The following is a 21,137-nucleotide window of genomic DNA, read 5'->3' on the forward strand; positions in this document are numbered from 1 at the left end:
TTTCGTAATAAAAAAAATATTTCCAAAAAGTATTTTTTTAAATTATAATGATAGGTATTATTAGAATCAAAAAATATGATTTGAATATTCAATATATTTAAAACAGAATCCCACATATATGAAAGACTCCATTGTATATCTACATGTAGATAATGTACACATACTAACACAGGTTTACTCTTTACAACAATGAACTACATATCTCACATATATATCACTACACGCGAAGAACTGAAGTATTGAATGACCCATGAGGTGATATTTTGGTATTTTTATAAACGTATGCATCTCAAAAGCAATGGGCAGGACATATTGCAAGACAGGACCCCACAAGATGGAGCTCAAGAATTTTATATGATGCAGACCTTAGAAGAACAAAAGAGGTGTCGCAAGATCCCAAAAGAGATGGTCCGACGACATAGTCGCGTGGGGGGTAGAAACTGTTGCAAGCAGCAACCGACCGGAGGAAGGAAAGAAGGGGAAAAGGCCTATATCCAGCGGTGGAAGACAGAAGGCTCATACCAGAAGTACCCAGAAGAATCGGTCTGGGTTGGGCAGCCTTTGAAAAACTCAATCATGGCCTTAAGAATGAAGTTCTTCCCATAAATTTGACAAGAAAGGTAGAGATATTTATTCTTCCTGTGCTTACGTATGGTCTGGGATCTTCAATAAATTGAGATATACACAGTGGTCTATGTAGAGACAAATCCTTGGCTTGAGCTTCAGAGATAGAATCAGAAACGAAAAAATCAGACGCCGGAGAAAGGTTGTCGATGTGATAGATCGCGTTGCCTGACTGATGTGACAATGGGAGGGTCATGATGCAGGACAGGAATGGACAGATGGGCATCCCGAGTTCTGTGGTGGAGACCATGAGACATGAAGAAAGCAATAGGCCGGCCTCAGAAGAGATGGAGCGATGACATTGTCATAAGTGGATTGTAATAAGTGGATTGAAAAAGTCCAAACGAGAGAAGTCTGGAAAGAATTTGAAGAGGCCTACAACTAGCAGTGGAGAGACTGCTGACAAAGAAGATATTACAGGGAATGGACCGATGGGTATCCAGAGTTCTGCGATGGAGACCATGGGACATGAAGAGAGGAACAGGCCAGCCCCAGAAAAGATAGGCAGATGACATTGTCTCCATTGCAGGTAGTAAGTGGATTAAAAAAACCCAAAAGAGAGAAGTCTGGACAGAATTAGAAGAGGCTTACATCTTGCAGTACAAAGACAGCAGACAACAAAGAAGATGAAGAAGATACGTCTACTAGTAGCAATCGCAGAGTTACACAAGGCTATATGAATATATCTGGACTGCAAATCCATGTGGATAAATACATTTTGTGTTCTTCACATGACCGCTTAACAATTCCGCAAAATTTGACCGATTTTGCGTTACGAAATAGCGTAACGCCTGCGCGAACGTGATTTCGAACGAAACTTAACCCCCTCTCGACTCAAGGTTTAAGTTCGGCATAAAATCGCCTGGTTAACGAAACGCGTTTTTTACGACTTAACCACATGGATACAGAACACCGTCCGCCTGGGAATGCAAAGCTGGGGGGCTCTAGACATTTATTACTTATCTAACAAGGATACAGTTTGAAAATAAACGTTTAAACCGATCTCAGATCTCAAAATAAATTTGTAAAAATGAAAAATCCACGTAATCCAGTTTAAAATTCAAACAAGTATTTTTTTTTATTTAAATCTTCAAAATTAATTTAAAACAATATCACCATTAAATGAATTCAAATACAAAATATAGATCTGAATGACATGACGTAAAAATTACTTGTCCTTGAATTAAATTCGTAGGTCAGTGGTTTTCAAAGTGTGGATCTACGAATAATCTAGTAAAAATGAAATACGCACGTAATAATTTTAAATTAAAAAGAACATATTTTTTATATATCCAAAATCAATTTAAACACCATTAAACGAATTGAAATAGCAATTAAAGATCTGACATATAAATTACTAATCCATCAATTTATATCGTAGGCCAGTGGTTCTCAAAGGGTGCTCTGCGGAGCCCTGGGACTTTACAAAGCCTCTGCAGGGCTCCTACATTTGAGATCATTGTAGAAAGTAAATAATTTGATGCAAACAAATAATATAGCTTCTATGAGTAGGTATTGTATGATATTTTTGCATGTTGCATTGAATACTATTGAAGAACTCAGTAGTGTATAATGCACCTAATTTTGTATGATTTTGTATGAATTATGAAAACCAGGTTTTGTTTATTCTAGGTCTCACCAATTATTTAGTGTTTCCGTCGCCAAAAAATGTTTGAGAACCACTGATATAGGGTATATATCAGACTCCAACTCGAAAATAAATCTCATTCATGTAATTTCGAATTAATACCTCGTCAATTCGATGCAGTGCCCTATGCACCGTTCGGGTGCGGATAGGGGCCAGTAAAAAAGTATTGCACCGAATGCAAGTTTTGAAGTCGATTGATCAAAAATAAAAATACTTTTTACCTTGAAGTGTGACACTTAGTATGTACTCGTATTAATATACCACTAATGATATTTAGTATTTTCAACAAAGTAAATTTTCTTCGATGAAAAATTTCAATGCTTACTAAAAGTTGATAGAAAAAACAGTAAAAAAATCTTATGTATAAAAAAATAGTCGAAATTTCTCTAAAATGAGTTAAAACGTCATAAAAATACAAGATTTTTAATGTGACGTGAAAAAGTGTTTCGTTTGCAATCAATTTGGATGTGTCTTTGTTTGACCGGCTCCGCAGTGCTGTGGTTAGCGCGTCAGGCTACCGTGTCGGAGGTCCCTGGTTCGGTTCCCAGGGGTGTCAAAGCATCCACATACATGTTGAAGATGATAATGTTGAGTGCGCCGAAACACATATCAGAAAATAGTTGGTAATATATAATAATAATTAGTAGTTTTGGCCAAGAATTTTGAATTTAAAAAAATATAGGATATTACCACAATTGACCCGAATCAATAAGTCTCATGTAATGTTTTTTTTAACCATTTGTGATCCAATTAATTTTTTTAGCGTCATTATAATGACAATTGAATAAATATTTATTTTAAATAGCTTTGTCGTGAAAACTATTTAAAAAAGTCTTGATGATCTATTTTTTTTAAATAAAATAAATAAGCTCGCTCTTGATATTAAATTTTTAAAATGAATAAAAAGCCTTTGGCTTGATATTCTGTTATAATTTTAAATAAAGAAATGACCCAGGTCTTAATATTCTTTTTTTTTTTAAAAGTGATCTTGGTGTTATTATTCGATTTAAAAAATAAAAATATGATCTCTGTCTTGATATAATTTTTTTTCATAAAAAGAAGACCCAGGTCTTGATACATTATTTGTTAGAAAAAATTACCTTGGTCTTAATATTCATTTTTGAATAAAAAATGACCTTTGTCTTGATATTCTATTTTTTTTAAATAAACAAACTGACGTAAGTAGTCTTAATATTCCATTTTTTAAGAAAAAAAACACATTTGTTTTGATATTCTATTTCTTTTCAAATAAAATAAAAATACCTAGGTCTTGATGTTATTTATTTTTTTGAATGAATTAACTTTCAATATTCCATTTATTTAAACAAAAAATGACCTTGATTTTGATTTTCTTTATCTTAATTATCTTTATCTTATTATATTTTATCAAGACCTTGCTCATTTATTTTAATTTCAATAAAGAATATCAAAACCAATGTCATTTTTTTATTTAAATAAATGGAATATTAAGTAAGTTCATTTAAAAAAATATATTATATCAAGACCTAGGTATTTTAAGCTCTTGACGATCTTTTTTGTTTTTAATGAGCTTCGTCTTGATAATCCATAAAAAAATAATCACAAAACCAGATTTTAAAAATAAAACGCTTAACAAATCATGCTCCAAACGTAACCAGAGGCCAAGACGATGATGGGTCTTGCAGCAAAGAACATAGCCATGTACAGTACTGGGTAGCACACCTCCGGTCCGTTGAGGAACTTTAGTCATTCGTTCAGCGCCCGCTTTTCCATCTCGTACGTGTTGGCGTTGATGCTGCCCTCGCTGTCGGAGGACGAGGATCCCTTCTGGACGTTAATCTTAGGTCGGTTCGTGTTCCGGCCAATGCCTTCATCGGAGTCGGATTCGTCTGCGAAACTGATCATCTGAAAAAAGTAGTCTTCGATTTATCAACTGCTTTTTAAAATTATGTTTTGACATCTCATCAAAGATGAAGAAGAATATGGAAGTCTGAGCATTTACGGGGCTGACGACCGTCATGGGCTGGTTTAAGTGATCACTTTACATACGTGTAACATTCACCATTTCTAGCCATTATTGACAACCACACTACTCAAATTCTTGAATGTTCTATATATATGAACCAATTTAGAAACCTTGTTCCTGAATCACTACAACTTCACAAGAGACATCTATTAGTGAGATATAAAGAAGCCCTTTACTAAGCAGAAACTCTTATATTAGTTTGTGAGGTCCGAATCCTGGATTTTAATCACATACATGAGAAAATATCGTTTTCATTTCCATTATTTTAGCTTGTAACATAAACCAGCATGTGACGGTCGTCAGCCCCGTAAATGCCTAGACTTCCATATTCTTCTTCATCTTTGATGAGATGTTACACGTGTGTAAAGTGATCACTTAAACCAGCCTATGACGGTCGTCAGCCCCGTAAATGCCCAGACATTCATGTTCTTTTGCATCTTTGATGAGATGTCAAAAAATAATATGAAAATAACTCCTGTAATTGGAGATAATCCAGATTTTGTGAACAAGTATTTGGACACACTCAAAATGTTGTACTTTTTTATATATTTCATTTGTGTGTTGAGATGGTTTAGGAATGTAAATCGAATGAGAGAAGAAAAGACAGTTGAACCAATTTATGGGGCGAATGTGGTTGGTAATAGAAGCAAAGGAAAACCGAGGACAAACTTGTTGCATCCAGTATTTCACATACTTGAAAGCGGTCAGGCCAAGAGTCGTAATAATCAGCGTGTATATATGAACGTTGAAGAGGCGAAGATTGTGTGCGTAGACAGATAGTGTGGCGTACTATTCTGCCAACCCCTGCGGGGAAGCGGCGTGATGGATGGTCACTATTTTTTTGTTTAATTTTGAAAACTCTTCGAAATATTATGAATAGGGTATATTTATTTTCAAATATCATGTGATTAATTTCAACCCTAGTAATACATAGAAGAAAAGTGATGATGGAGCAATTATTACTAAAAATAATATATTAGACATGCGATCAAGCAATCTAAACGGAACACGAAACTTGTTCGTATATTGTAGAGGGTAGATAGATATGTCAATATAGTCGGAATTTTAAGGGTATACCCTTTCAAGTGCCTTTTCCAGTTTTCCAGTCTAATCAGGTACCTTTCGAAGGGACTACCTAGTTAACCTTTCTCGTATTGATCATTCAAAAATTACATTTGATCCGAAACGGGGTACTAAAATACCCCAGTTCCTATTTGTATGGAAATCGTACTACGCAGCTCGCGCAGAGTCATAGATGGGACGTCTTTTCGAACGCGCAGCCAAGCGCTGACTGAGCGAGAGGTTGGAAATTGAATTAAACGAAATCGGAATACTGTAATTGTATCACTCTCTTCTTGTAGTAATACCACATTTATTAGAGTGAAAGAAATAACATGACAAAAAATTAACGTGCTGATATATAAGAAAGTAAATCTCAAGGTACTAATTGTGCTTTTTATCAAAAACAATATATTGAAACATTTAAAATTAACTTACCATCACGCCGCTTTCCCGTAGGGGTAGGTAGAGAATAGAACACCACATCACTCTGTATTTGCAAACATTCTTCGTCTCTTCCATATTCATGCATCTCCTCATACATACCCGCCGATTATTTCGACTCTTGACCTGACCACTTTCAAGTATTGGACATACCTGATTATGATTAACGATTTGAAATGATAAAATAAAAAATGGGAAAATTTTCTTCAATATTATTTTTTATTTGTTACTCCAAGTCATAGCTTCGACTCACCACTTGTTTGACGGGCTGGAACCTCTCGGGCCACACTTCGTTCAGCTTGAAGTAGTGAATGTGCTCGTTCGTGAGCGCGAGCACCATCTCGGCGCGCACTTTGTCACCTTCCTCGATGGGCTCCACCAGCACGAAGTCGCCCCGCTTCACCCACACGCTGCGGCGATACTTGGGCGGCATCGACATCAGGAAACGTTCGCCGGTACCAGTCTCGACCTGAGCGGGACAAAAAAACACAAATTAATTCAATAAAAAAATTTTGATTGCTTAAGCCAGCCAAATGTCAGGTGGATTGAAGTCTGAGCCCTGGGATTTTTTATTATTTAAAAAAAAAATTCTTTAGTAAGCTTATATAACATTGAATACAAATTATTATGCACACTTAATTTACATCATATATATATATATATATATATATATATATATATATATATATATGTACATCTTCTTACAGTAAACAAAACATTTATTTTTAAATTCTTTCAGATACTTTCCATTCTTCATTCATTCTTCTTCTTTCCCATCTTCTTTCATAAAAACGGGAAGAATAATAAAAGCTTAATATCAAGTTGAGACACCTTTAAAATTGACATCTCATCCGCAGCGTGAATAATCCACTGACCGATATAATAAATAATATTAATATCAAACATTACACATAATTTAATTTTCATCGCATTGGCTTTTTTGGCATTACATAACGTCCAAGTGACTCTGAATTCTAGATCTTATGCAGCACTGCTTATTATGCTCCAACTAAATGTGAGTAGGCCTACTCTGCATGATCGAAGCCATTATAATTCATAAAATTCATATAAATGTTTCATGTAATTTTTGAGCGAAAAATTCTAGGCAAAATACTCGAACATTCCCTAAATTTTCCAATGTTGCATTTATGGTATTTATTCAGTTGTGCATGTTTTCGGAATGCCCAGACAACGTACTTTATCCCAGCAAAAGAGGCATATTTTCAACTTAATATTTACCCGCTTAAGGGCAGAAAATGCATTTTGAAAAAAGGGCATTGTTTAATTATTTTTTTAAATATACTTAATATTTTTCAAATGGAGAAAAAACCTTCAGGTTTTACCTAAAAAGATCTGTTGCACAGTAAAAAGTCAATACGTGGCTTGATATTTATTTTTAATACATTGTGTTATATTTTAAAACTTTAAAAACGTTCTTCTGAAAAATCAAGTTTTTTGATTTATGACGTTCTTGAAAGGAGTGAGCGATATGTTATACATGTTTTCAGATTTAATTAATTTTAATAATAAATCAGAGTGGAATGAATTTTATTTTTTTCTTTGGTGTACCTCTAAAAAATCTTGATTTGGCAGGTGTACCTTGAACAGAAAAAGTTAGCGGAATACTGAGCTTGCTACTACTCGCGCTTTTAGAGCTTTGAAAACGTAATTAATAAACTGTGATTTTTGGCTAAGCCCTTGAACTTCCAAATTGATATCCGTATTTATAACGTAAGGGAAAAGAAAAATCCAAGGCGAAAAGGATGCTGAAGTCCCACGCTTTTCTTTCGTTCATTTTTAGCCGGCGAATTTTTTCGAGAAACATTTAATTAAGAGCTACTTATAATAAAGAAGGTCTCATTATAACTATGCAGTGTTTACACAATTTTGATAGGCTTTGAAGTTGAGAAACTGGGGATTTCGACATAATTTAAAATATACATAATCTGATTTCATTACATTTTTAATTAAATAAGTAATTTTGCAAATAAATTCGCGGAATGAAGTTATTACGCAGCATGTTATTTTTTATTATTAAATTAGCCAACCTTTTGAAATAAAAATATTTTGAATTATCAAAGTATGGCTTTAATTTTAAAATACACAATATTCTAAAATAGATGGCGAAAAATATAAAAAAACTAAATAAGTAAATAGAGAGTAAACCAGGCGATTGCCATGGATCTTCCTCGAAAGACATCTAGAAAATACCAAAAAGTTCATGGATGCTACAGTAAAGAGACGTTGTCTATGAAATAGAAGGATCTACAACCTGAGGACGATAGTCTACAAAGACGATAAGTTAAGATGACGCCTTGAAGTACTACTACTACTACTACTACTACTACCATCACGCCATTTCCCCGCAGGGGTAGGCAGAGAGGATGGAACGCCACACTCTTCTGTCCTGACATACACTCCTAGCCTCCTTCACATCCATACATCTAGTCATACATGCCCTCCGATTACGCAGACTTTTGACACCGCCAGATTTTAGGTTCTGATTGATCTGATCGTGCCAAGTCTTTTTCGGTCGTCCACGTTCTGTTTTCCCTCTCACATTCGCCACATATATTTTCTTAGTCATTCTCTCGCTATCCATTCGCTCCACATGTCCATACCACCGCAAAGAGCTCTTTCTAATCTTTTCAATTATTCCTCGTTCAGCCTTACATTCCTTTCTTATATCGTCGTTTTTAATTCTGTCGTATAATGATTTTCCACACATTCGTCTGAGGGAGCGCATTTCAACAGCATCCACTCTGCTTTCATCCTTCCTTTGCCAGTTCCATGTTTCGCTTCCATACATTAGTGTCGGTACTAGCACGCCGTTGTGAACCGCTAGCTTGGCTTCCATGGACATATTCTTATTCCCAAGCACTCTGTTAAAAGCACCATTTATTCTATTCCCTGCATTCACTCTTCTCTCAATATCCTTATCCACTTTTCCATCCCTTGTGAACATGCTTCCTAGATATAAAAATTCTTGCACCTGTTCTAGGGATTCATTGTGCACGATAATCTTGCATTCTGTCAAATCTTTCTCTCTTTCAAACACCATGACCTTTGACTTACCTTCATTCATTGCCAGATCATTTTCCATGCATACATCATACATTCTTGACACTATTAGTTGCAAGTCCTCCGCGCTGCTCGCTAGCAGTACGGCGTCATCCGCATACAGCAAGCAACTAACAGTTATATTCATCATTTTCGCTCCGACTCCCATACTTTCAATCTCTTTCATACAATGGTCCATATAGAGATTAAACAACCATGGTGACATTACACATCCCTGCTTTACGCCTTTGGATATTGCAAACCATGATGTAATGTCCCCATTCACTCTTATACTAGCTGTGCTGCCCTCGTAGAGGGAAAGAAAAGTCACTTATATTTATTTACCCCCCCCCCCTGGGAATCAAACCCGGGACCTCCAAAACGGTAGCCGAGCGTGTTGATCATTATAATACGGAGGCGGAATGAAGAGAAGGTGATCAGCCCTCCGCTTCAGGTACCAGTCCAGGATAATATTAAATTAATATTAGAGTGAAAAAAACACTTTTATTTATTTGACCCCCCCTGGGAATCGAGCCCGGGACCTCCAGTACGGTAGCCGAGCATGCTAACCATTACACTACGAAGGCGAACCGATGTATATATATATATATATATATATATATATATATATATATATATATATATATATATATATATATATATATATATATATATATATATATATATATATATATATATATATATATATATATATAATTGAGAAAGGGAAATGTAGAAAAGCATTCCCAATCGTATTAATGATACTTAACACCCATTTCGAATAGTGCGACCTCAACACCATCATTAATTCGATACAAAGGGTATTAGGTACCTTATAAATCCTGCGAACTATAAATTCCCATTTGTAAAACCTCTTTGACAGGAGCGTTCGATTGTAATTTCCGTTCAAGCGCCCTTGTTTCGCGCAAAAAGCTCAATCGGTGCCCGACTAGCATTGGATTACTGCTATTATTAGATCCGATATCGCTTTATTCAAAGGGTCCGGATCATAACGATATCTGAGTCGACTTTTACTATTTTACGCTACTTTTTACCTTGACCCGAATGAGAAAGCGAGATGGAAATGCTCATTTAGAGGCAGTGTAATCGGAGAGAAGTGAATCATCTCCAAAAGTGCAGAGCTTCTAAAAGCTTCAGAAAAAAGCTCGTCTAAGAACTTCAGAAATGAGGACATTGATGTGCATAACAGGAAACATGTTTACGGAACGTTCACTACACTAAAGCACTAAAGAACTGTTAAAAATTTTATTAAATTTATAAAAAAGACTATAAATGACATCCACAAAAAAAATAGTTTTGTATCGACATTTCTTGGTGGAACTGCATTTTATATAGGTTGTTTTTTTAGAGGTGTACAAAATAAAATTTCCCGCAATAAATTGATGGTAGCACCCGCCGTGTGGCATGTTGCGCCATCTTGTTGAAACCACAGCGCAATGTTACATCAATGCCATTCAACTGATGTAAAAAGAAGTCTACAACATTTTGAGTGTGTCCAAATACTTGTTCATAAAATCTGGATTATCTCCAATTACAGGAGTTATTTTCATATTATTTTTTGACATCTCATCAAAGATGATTTAAGAACAAGGTTTCTAAATTGGTTCATATATACAGAACTTCCAAGAATTTGAGTAGTGTGCTTGTCAATAATGGGTAGAATTGGGAATGTTACACGTGTGTAAAGTGATCACTTAAACCAGCCTATGACGGTCGTCAGCCCCGTAAATTCCCAGACTTCCATATTCTTCTTCATCTTTGATGAGATGTCAAAAAATAATATAAAAAGAAGTCAGTAATCATGGTTCTGTAGCGCTCTCCATTGACCGTAACATTCTGGCAGGCATCGTCTTTAAAAAAAATATGGGCCAATGATTCCATCTGCCCATAAAGCACACCAAACAGAGACTGTCGAAGGATGTTATGGCGTCTCGGTTTTCTGAGTTTTCTTCACTCCGACTTTGGAAAAACTATATTGAAAATAAAATTGTCAAATTGACAGTCTGTAAAAACAGTGTTGCCAGTTTAAAAACCAAACCTAAAACAAACCCTTTACTATCGATATTCCATTGCCATTAAACCAGAATGAGTCACAGCAATGCGTGCGGGGTACATCTAGTTTTAAATAATAATTAATGGAATCTAGATGTTATTCTCATGATATACGGAAATAGAATCTTCGCTCGTAAAATCTCCGAAGCGTCCGACATTTCAAGACGTCCGAATTCATTGTCTTACAGTTTTTACTTTCAGGAAGACCTGTTCCCAGGGGAATGACGGAAAACGTGCGAGAGAAAAAAGATAAAACTGAGAAGAAAAATAGGGGATGGTTGGTAGAACCGATATTCCCTGATGTATTTAAAATATTTATTTATTTAACCGTACTTATTTATTATTTTATTGGTTTAACCGTTTTTTAGCATTTATAGGTATACTATTAAGTATATTAAAACATTTTGAGTGTGTCCAAATACTTGTTCACAAATATGGATTGTCTCCAGTTATAGGAGTCATTCTTAATATTATTTTTTGACATCTCATCAAAGATGAAGAAGAATTTCTTCTTCATTTTCATGTTGTAAATAAATTAACTGGTTCAATTATAAGCTAAAATAATGGAAATGAAAACGATATTTTCTCATGTATGTGATTATAATCCAGGATTCGGACCTCACATACTAATATATGAGTTTCTGCTTAGTAAAGGGCTTCTTTATATCTCACCAATAGATGTCTCTTGTGAAGTTGTAGTGATTCAGGAACAAGGTTTCTAAATTGGTTCATATATATAGAACTTCTAAGAATATGAGTAGTGTCAATAATGGGTAGAATTGGTGAATGTTACACGTGTGTAAAGTGATCACTTAAACCAGCCTCGTCAGCCCCGGTAAATGCCCAGACTTCCATATTCTTCTTCATCTTTGATGAGATGTCAAAAAATGATATGAAATGTACTGGCTTCAATAATTTCATTGATTGCGTTAAATAATATTAATATTTTTAAAGCTATGAATGAAATTAATAATTACATTAAATAGTGGTATTTACTAAGTAAAACTTAAATTTAAGAAAATAACTGCATTACAGATACGAATATGATGACGTAAAATAAAGCTAGTTTGGTAATCCTCTCCCAAAGCAAGAAGCTTCAACGTTCGCGTTTAAAAAATAAATTCGTTTGTTTCTACAATATAATTATTATTTAATGCTGTGAGTACATTAATAAGTACATTAAATAGTGGTATTTACTAAGTAAAACTTAAATTTTAAAAAAATTACTACATTACAGATACGAATATGATGACGTAAACTAAAGCTAGTTTGGTAATCCTCTCCCAAAGCTCGAAGCTTCAAACTTTCGCGTTTAAAAAATAAATTCGTTTGATTATACAATAGGCGTGGGTCGAAATTTGTTCAAGGGGCCGCAATAATGTTGCCCGCAAAGTGAGGGGAGCTTTTCGTGTCGGCAACTTTTTCCACCTTTGATGTTTTTATTAGCATTTACTTACGATTCAAAGTGAGTATTTAAATTTCTTGTTAGTGAATATTTTCCTTTTTTCTCTCTCTTAATTCCTAGATTCGGTCTTTCATCGGAAATAAAATTTATTCTAACAATATAAATAATTTATGAAATTTCTACTACTACTACTACAACTACTACCATCACGCCGTTTCCCCGCAGGGGTAGGCAGAGAGGATGGAACGCCACACTCTTCTGTCCTGACATACACTCCTCGCCTCCATCACATCCATACATCTAGTCATACATGCTCTCCGATTACGCAGACTTTTGACACCGCCAGATTATAGGTTCTGATTGATCTGATCGTGCCAAGTCTTTTTCGGTCGTCCTCGTTCTGTTTTCCCTCTCACATTCGCCACATACATTTTCTCTTTTTTTATGAAATTTCAATTATAATATTTCCGTATAAGTGTTTATTTAAAAAAAAAAGTAAAGCATACACATATTTTTTTTGTATTTAAAAGCATTATAAACTTTGTCGTATGGTAATATAACACTCTCCTTTTCATTCATCGTTCACTTTATGTAATACCACTTAAAACCCTATTTCACGACTTATGGTCAATCATTAGGTCAACTACGATAGTATGGTTATTCCGAAACCAGTAGTTTTGTTTTTAAGTGGTATTACATAAAGTAAACGATGAATGATAAGGAGAGTGTAATACACGTATTTATTTGTTATTGAAAAAACAGCTCACGTTTCTTCTTCTTATCCTTATCCACAACCAATTGTGCATATGGCATTTCATCGTATCGACACAGTGTTATCTTGGTCGTGAATTCCATGGAGGCAAGGTGACCTGTCTTACGTTTCTTACACCAACCAGTCCAGTGTAATATTAAAGTCATATTATTATTCCTTTTTTTTACATATTGACATAAATGAAGAAAAATATGGAAGTCTGAGTATTTACGGGGCTTATGACCCGTCATCGTGATCATTTTGCACTCGTGCAATATTCACTATTCTACCCAAGGTTGACAACCACACTACTGTTATTTAAAAAATGTCAGAAACACAAGTGTGGTTGTCAAGCTTTAACACAAGTGTGTAAAGTGATCACTTTACCAGCCTATGACAGATCATAAACCCTGTAAATACCCAGACTTTCATATTCTTCTTGATTTTTGTTGAGATGTCAAAAAAAATAACTCCCTTTAAAAATAAGTGGAAAAACCCCATCTTTTTTACTAGTATTTGGACACAATCAAAATGCTGTGAATATTATCATACCTGAAAAATCATTTGTATTTTTTTTTCGACGCCCCCCCTTTCCCTTAGCGCGGTAGCTAGACGCCTTCTGTCAGTTTTTGTTTGTTACCTCGTGTATATTATTTAGTACATAGCTTGTGTGTACATATGTACATCTGAAGCAATGTTTGTCACGGATACCAAAGTATTTTTTCACCCTATTTATTTTTGGAGGGCGACTTGTGACACTTCAAATATTGACAGATCCAAATCTCAGAGCCGGAGAACTTAATTGGAAACCCGATACATCCGTGAAAACAAGTAATTTTCTACCCTTCAAAAAATATAACATTAAAGGCTTTTTTTTTTAAATCTGTTCAAATGTTTCCTTGCTGTAATATTTTCTTTATTTATTTCACTTTTTTTTAAATTTCTCAAATACTGAAAATTCTCTTATATATTTTGTTTGTTCGCTAATTTTTTTCTTTACTTTTTGTACAATTTCTCAAATAAATAAAAAAAATCACTCCTGCGCTTCGGGGACCATTTCAATTCAAACCCTTATCCGCACCCCAATGGTGCATATCTTGGTCGTTAACACGCTAAGGAAAGGTGATCAGCCCTCCGCTTCAGGTACCAGTCCAGGGTAATATTTAATAAATATTAATGTGAAAAAATCACTAATATTTATTTGACCCCCCCTGGGAATTATATAAGTTCCCACAGAGGAAATAATCAACAAATGACAACATATCGCTCACTCCTTTCAACAACTTCAAATATCAAAAATCGTAAATATTCAGTTGTGCGTGTTTTCGGAATGCCCAGAAATTGTACTATATCCCAGCAAAAGAGGCAAATTTTTAACTTAATATTTACCCGCTACAGGGCAGAAAGTGTTGTTTTTGGATTTTGATGAAAAGATATTGTTTAATTATTTTTTTTAAATATACTTAATATTTTTCAACTGGAGAAAAAACCTTCAGGTTTTTCTAAAAAGGTCTGTTGCACGGAAAAAAGTTCAATAAGTGGCTAGTAATTTATTTTTAATACATTGTATTATTTTTTTAAACTTTAAAAACGTTCTCCTGAAAAATTAACTAACACTACTACTACTAACATCACGCCGTTTCCCCGCAGGGGTAGGCAGAGAGGATGAAACGCCACACTCTTCTGTCCTGACATACATTCTCGCCTCCTTCACATCCATACATAGTCATACATGCTCTCCGATTACGCACTTTTGACACCGCCAAATTTTAGGTTCTGATTGATCTGATCGTGCTAAGTCTTTTTCGGTCGTCGTCGTTCTGTTTTTTTTTTGAAAAATCATGTTTTTTGATTTATGACGTTCTTGAAAGGAGTGAGCGATATGACAGTCAATCAAGTCCATTTGATCTTTACATAAGTTTGAAAATGCTTTACAAGGCGAAACAGTTGTAACAATTTTTTTAAAAAATTAACATTTTAGTTACTCAAATCAGTCTTTGGTTCAAATATTTAAAGTGTAAAATAATTCCATCTCTAACGTGTAAGAAATAAAAAATATATATTAAAAAAGTTTGAACATGCCCTTCATATTAAAATATGCAGGTCCTATGTAGATACATGATATTAATTTAATTTGAAAAAAGATACCAAAAAGGTCCACCGATCTTAAAAGTATCCAAGATTCTATTACATTCGAGTTTCCGCCTACGAGAAAATGGATATAATGTATTTTTATTCAAAAACTAAGGTCTCTCAATATGTTTCAAATATTATTTTCAGGTGGAAAAAAGCAACGGTCAGCACGTTTCCACTGCGCACATAAGATCATGGATACTTCAATTTTTTACGTTCTGGTAACTATGTTACAGTGATTCCTCGTCTAACGAATGTCCCACGTAACGAACGCTGAACACAATGAAATTTCTATCGTCCATTACGCGACAGGATCAACGATCTCTACAATGACACTCTTGCCAGTTATTTCCGGCAGGTGTTGAAGAAGAGGGAGAAACAGGCAATATTGGAAAGGTTTTTCAAAAAGCCAAGAAGCAAAGGATGGAAGAAGAGCATTTGACCCTGCAAGCCTCGATAGACACTAACCAATCGGAATATAACTAAAAAAATAAATACATAAAACGTGAGTATTTTTGACAGCCTCCGTAGTTTTATAGTTAGCACGCTCGGCTATCGTTCTGGAGGTCCCGAGTTCGATTTCCAGGAGGGGTCAAATAAATATAAGTGATTTTTTCAGTCTAAAATTTATTCAGTATTACCTTGGGTACATTTCTTTGCATGAGATGGTCTGTCAACAAGCCTCGATGCTTCTGTATCAGATCTGGGAATGCGGTGGGACAGCTTTCAATACCTTGGACTGGTACCTGAAGCGGAGAGCTGATCACCGTTCCTTCATATGTCAACGATCAAAATAACACTGTGTTTATATGATGCAGTGCCTTATGCACCATCGGGTGCGGATAAGGGTTTGAAGAAAATGTATTTTTAATGTTGCAGTACTAATATCTTATGCTACAGAAGGATTTTATGAAAATGTGTATTATTATGGGAACGCGTTTCACACAACGAACTTGCTCATGGAACGAATAAAATACGCTATGCGAGGCATCACTGTATCGCACTAAAAGGGTTGAGATATTCAGATTTACAAATGGATATTATTTGCGAGTTTTGAAATAAGTAAAGGATAAAACGGCTACGTGTTTCCTTAAAGTAACACAAGTTTGATAACATAATATATGTTTGGGAAAGAAATATATACTTACTTCAGGATATTATTTTCGCAAAAGTTATTTTCGTAGTCCTCCATAGTGTGACGCAAGTGGGCCCTACATAATTAAAGCGCCTGGTAAAAGTCTTGTCAATGTATAAATCTGATACGCTGACGTCACGGTGACGTAGTCAATTTATTGCGTAGGGGGTATGGTAGAATAATGCGAGAAAAATATTCAAGAGGGTGGAAAAGTAGAATTTCGATTATTTTCTACAGATTTGTTAAAAATTCCCAGGAGGCTTTATAATATTATTTTTCGACATCTCATCAAAGATGAAGAAGAATATGGAAGTCTGGGCATTTACGGGGCTGACGACCGTCATAGGCTGGTTTAAGTGATCACTTTACACACGTGTCTTCTTCTGACCCTTATCCGCACCCAATGGTGCATAGGGCACTGCATTGTATTGACGCAGTGTTATCTTGATCGTTAATTATATGAAGGCAAGGTGATCACTCCTGCGCTTCAGGGACCAGTCCAGGGTAATATTTTATAAATATTAGAGTGTAAAATCACTAATATTCATTTTACACACGTGTAACATTCACCAATTCTACCCAATATTGACATTTGACATATTAACATAGATATTGAAAGTATGGAAGTCCGGTTTTACAGAGTTTCAAACTTTTCATAAGATGGTTTAAATGATAACTTTATATTTGTATATAACATTCACCATTTTCCTTTTTTACATTATTTTTTACATCTCAATATAGATGAAAAAGAGTGTAGAAGTGTGGGCATTTACAGGGCTTACGACCGTCATGTGATCACTTTACACGCGTGTAACATTACAAATTCTATACATAATTAAGAACTACCCTACTGATTTTTTTTAAACTTCTAGATATATCATTAACCTCATGACACAGAACACACGAGTTCAAAAGAGCCATCTATGTTGGATTAAGAAAGCTTTTATTCAGGGGATACCCTTTTATTTAGATGCATGCAAAATGCGAACCCCGGATATAATTTTTACATACTGGGAAACGCCTGAAAACATGGATGTGGACACGCTCAAAATGTTGTGAATAAAAATAAAGAAATAAGAGAGATCCGAGCGAGGAAGAAGAAATTGTTTCGATTCAAGATAGAAGTCTCAGAATGACCATTATTTATTGGACGTATTTAGTATGCCTACCCGAGAGGCCATTAATTTATTCGTTGAGTTGTTAATCCCCCAATAGAGATCGCTATACGAGTTAACGATTTATGACTAGTACCATAGAACGGGGCTACTTGAACTTTGATGTGTTACTTGAGCCCAGTACAAAAAAAAATATCTGTATTTGGTCTACAATAATGAACGTACAAGTGTCACCTGTCTGGGAAACAATGAATCATGTCGATACGTTTATTATTGTAAACCAAATACAGATCTAAATATTTTTTTTTGCACTGGGCTCAAGTAACATATCAAAGTTCAAGTAGCCCCGTTCTACTGTACCTACTTTTAAAGCAATTACCTTTTTTTTTACCTATTCATTCCTATAAACCACAGGGTATTCTAACAAGGACTTATCCTTCAAAACTTCTTGAAAGCTTTGCTAATCCGCGCCAACCACACACTTCAACTAAACTAACCATCATGCCGCCTCCCCGCAGGGGTAGGCAGAGAGAATAGAATTCCACACCACTTCGTCTTTGCAAACATTCATGCGTGTCCTCATTCATACTCGCCGATTATTCCGACTCCCGATCTGACCATTGCAATGCATTGTCAAGTATTCGAATTACTTGATCATGCCAAGTTTTCCTCGGTTTTCCTCTGCTCTTTTTTTAAACAACATTCGCCTCATAAATTTGGTTTACCGTTCTATCCTCACTCTCAGTGTCTCAACTTGAGATGAAACGTATTTCCTTCTTAATTTCGCCCCACCTTCTGATATTGCAAACAATCTTCGCCTTTTCCACATTCGTGCATCTCCTCATACATACACGCCGATTATTCCGACTCGTGACCCTACCACATTTAATATTTAAAATACTTAATAATGCCATGTTTTCCTCGGGGTTACTCTGCTTCTATTACCAACCACATTCGCCTCGTGAATTTGTTTAACTGTTCTTTCTACACTCACATGCCTTAACCATCTCAACACATCTTTCTTCATTTTATCTATAATGCTTATTTCAGCCTTATATTCATTACTTTTATCACCATCCGATCACGTCTAACATGCATCGTTTTGCCGTACATTACTCTGATAGATCGTATTTTTATATTAAACCCATCTCTCGTACTGAAAATCAGATACCTATTACAGTATCACTTTATTATCCTGGTGCCTATGTTAAAACCAAAACTTCGAGTAAATAATGTTGAAAATAAATTCTAATTTATTTATATGTTTTTCACCACGGTCACCCTATGGGAGTCGGAAAGATTATATGCCAATGTCTATATCTGCCAATTTATTACTTACTTATAACCCTTATCCGCACCTAATGGTGCATAGGGTACTGCATCGAATTGACGCAGTGTTACCTTGATCATTACTTGCATGAAGGCAAGGTGATCACTCTTGCGCTTCAGAAACCAGTCCAGGGTAATATTAAATAAATATTACAGTGTAAAATCACCATTATTTATTTTCACCCCCCCCCTGGGAATCGAACCCGGGACCTCCAGCACGGGAGCTAAACACGCTGACCATTACAACACGGAGGCGGAGGCCAATTTATAACACAGTTTTAAAACAACTGTGATTTGTGCAAAAGCTTGCACAATAACGTATCAACGCAAAGAATAACGTATCGCTGTATCATGCATTTATTATGAGTTTAATGGAATAAATTACAAATTCTGGTATTTCGTGATGTGTTTCTCGCACTTTGAAATGAAACGAATAAAAAGTATTCGGAAATGATCGCAGACAATGAAATATGGTATGCATTCAATGGAATAATATTTTTTCTGTTGTATAGGTATCTCGGAAGATGACCAAAACATCATGGGTCGTAAGGAAGTCCAACGAAAAGGTGTTGCAGGACGTAAAAGAAAGAAGAGAGCTTATAAATCATATTTTGAAGAGCACCAATTAGACATAGCACCTTTCTTAGCAACATCTTCGAAGGAAGAATCTTGGGAAAACGAACAAGAGGCCGCCCAAGAACTAAATACTTCCAGGATTTGAAGCGGCTCATGGACGTCTCCTCCTATTCGCAGCTCAAGATGGCGACTGACAGAGACAAGTGGCTGACACAACAAGGCGCTGCCTTTAGAAGATGATGATGAGGTATCTCGAAGGGAATGTTCTTTATAAAATTATATTTGAATGATATATTTTAATTAAATTAAACACTTGAATAATCCACTGAATTGAGTTTTATTTTATTTACGACTAGTTTCGAAAACGACAATTGTTTTTATATTCAGGTACAAATTAAAACTAACGAATAAAAATATATTTAGGTGTATATATAGGTTAATAAGAATAGTTAGGGGGGTTAAGGAACGACATTTTTTGTAAAAGGAAACATTGATAATAATGGTGACGTATTTTTAAATAGTATATTATTAATTATGTTTTATCTGAATTTAAATTTTTATGTTTAATATGAATAATATATAATATAATAGTATAATTTATATTTGAAGCATTAACTTTGTGATTTTCCAAATTATAATTAAAACGTATTTTTGCTTTAAAATCACTATAAATATTTTATTATAACTTAATTATAATGTCTACCGGTTTTGAAGCTACCTGCTTCTTTTTCGAGTTTTTTTTTATAAGTAAATTATGTTAAAATATAATAAAAAATAATAAAACCCTTATCCGCACCCCAATGGTGCATAGGGCACTGCTTCATATGAACACAGTGTTATCTTGATCGTTTACACACGAAGGAAAGGTGATCAGCAGTCCGCTACAGGTACCAGTCCAGGGTAATATTGAATAAATATTACAGTAAAAAAATCACCTATATTTATTTGACCCCCCTGGGAATCGAACCCAAGACCTCCAGAACGGTAGCCGAGCGTGCTGACCATTACACTACAGAGCCGGACAAATGTTAAAATAGATTTAAAAAATAATATTAATAAAACGTATGTAAAAAGAACTCTACCAACAAGATAAGATGCAAAGGGTGGCTTGGTGGGTCTGAGCAAAAAAGGTTTAATTATCTTATGAATTTATAATTTGATGTACTATACATAAATTATTTCGAGAAATAAAAATACTTTGTGTTCTGATCCACTCACATTTTTATTTAACCAACTAGTTTCGCCAACAACCTGTTGCCCTCTTCAGGGTTACATTTATTACTAAATTAGTAATAAACGTAATGTAATTGTAATTATATTAGTAATAAATGTAACCCTGAAGAGGGCAACAGGTTGTTGCCGAAACTAGTTGGTTAAATAAAAATGTGAGTGGATCAGAACACAGAGTATTTTTATTTCTCGAAATAATATATCAAGATGATCCACAAAGTTAATGCTTTCAATATTCAAAACATACTATACATATTGCTCACTCCTTTCAACAACGTCAATGTATCAAAAAACTTAAAAATAAATATAAAGCCACTTATTGGACTTTTTACTTTGCAACAGATCTTTTTTGGTAAAACCTGAATGTTTTTTCTCCATTTGAAAAATATTTAGTAAAAGTATTTTAAAAAATAATTAAACAATACCCTTTCTTTAAAATGCAAAAACAACACTTTCCGCCCTGTAGCGGGTAAATATTATGTTAAAAATATGCCGCTTTTGCTGAGATATAGTACATCTTCTGGGTATTCCGAAAACATGCACAACTGAA

At 34.8% G+C, this 21,137-nt stretch overlaps 1 protein-coding gene across 1 annotated transcript in view; it reads right to left on the minus strand.

The window, feature by feature from the left end:
* Positions 1–2,216: 2,216 nt before the first annotated feature.
* LOC148304785 (putative RNA-binding protein EIF1AD) overlaps positions 2,217–21,137 on the minus strand; it is a 75,112-nt gene continuing 56,191 nt past the window's right edge. Inside the window, exons 3-4 of the mRNA XM_088267737.1 lie at positions 6,034–6,249; positions 2,217–4,156 (exon numbers count right to left, since the gene is read on the minus strand). Of these exons, the coding sequence (XP_088123863.1) occupies positions 3,998–4,156; positions 6,034–6,249 (375 nt within the window). The 3' untranslated portion in view covers positions 2,217–3,997. The remainder of the gene's footprint in view (positions 4,157–6,033; positions 6,250–21,137) is intronic.

Source organism: Brachycentrus maculatus, unplaced genomic scaffold (assembly GCF_059751285.1).
Source record: "Brachycentrus maculatus isolate JH-2025_06_01 unplaced genomic scaffold, ASM5975128v1 h1tg000304l, whole genome shotgun sequence".
NCBI classification, from domain to species: Eukaryota; Metazoa; Arthropoda; class Insecta; order Trichoptera; family Brachycentridae; genus Brachycentrus; species Brachycentrus maculatus.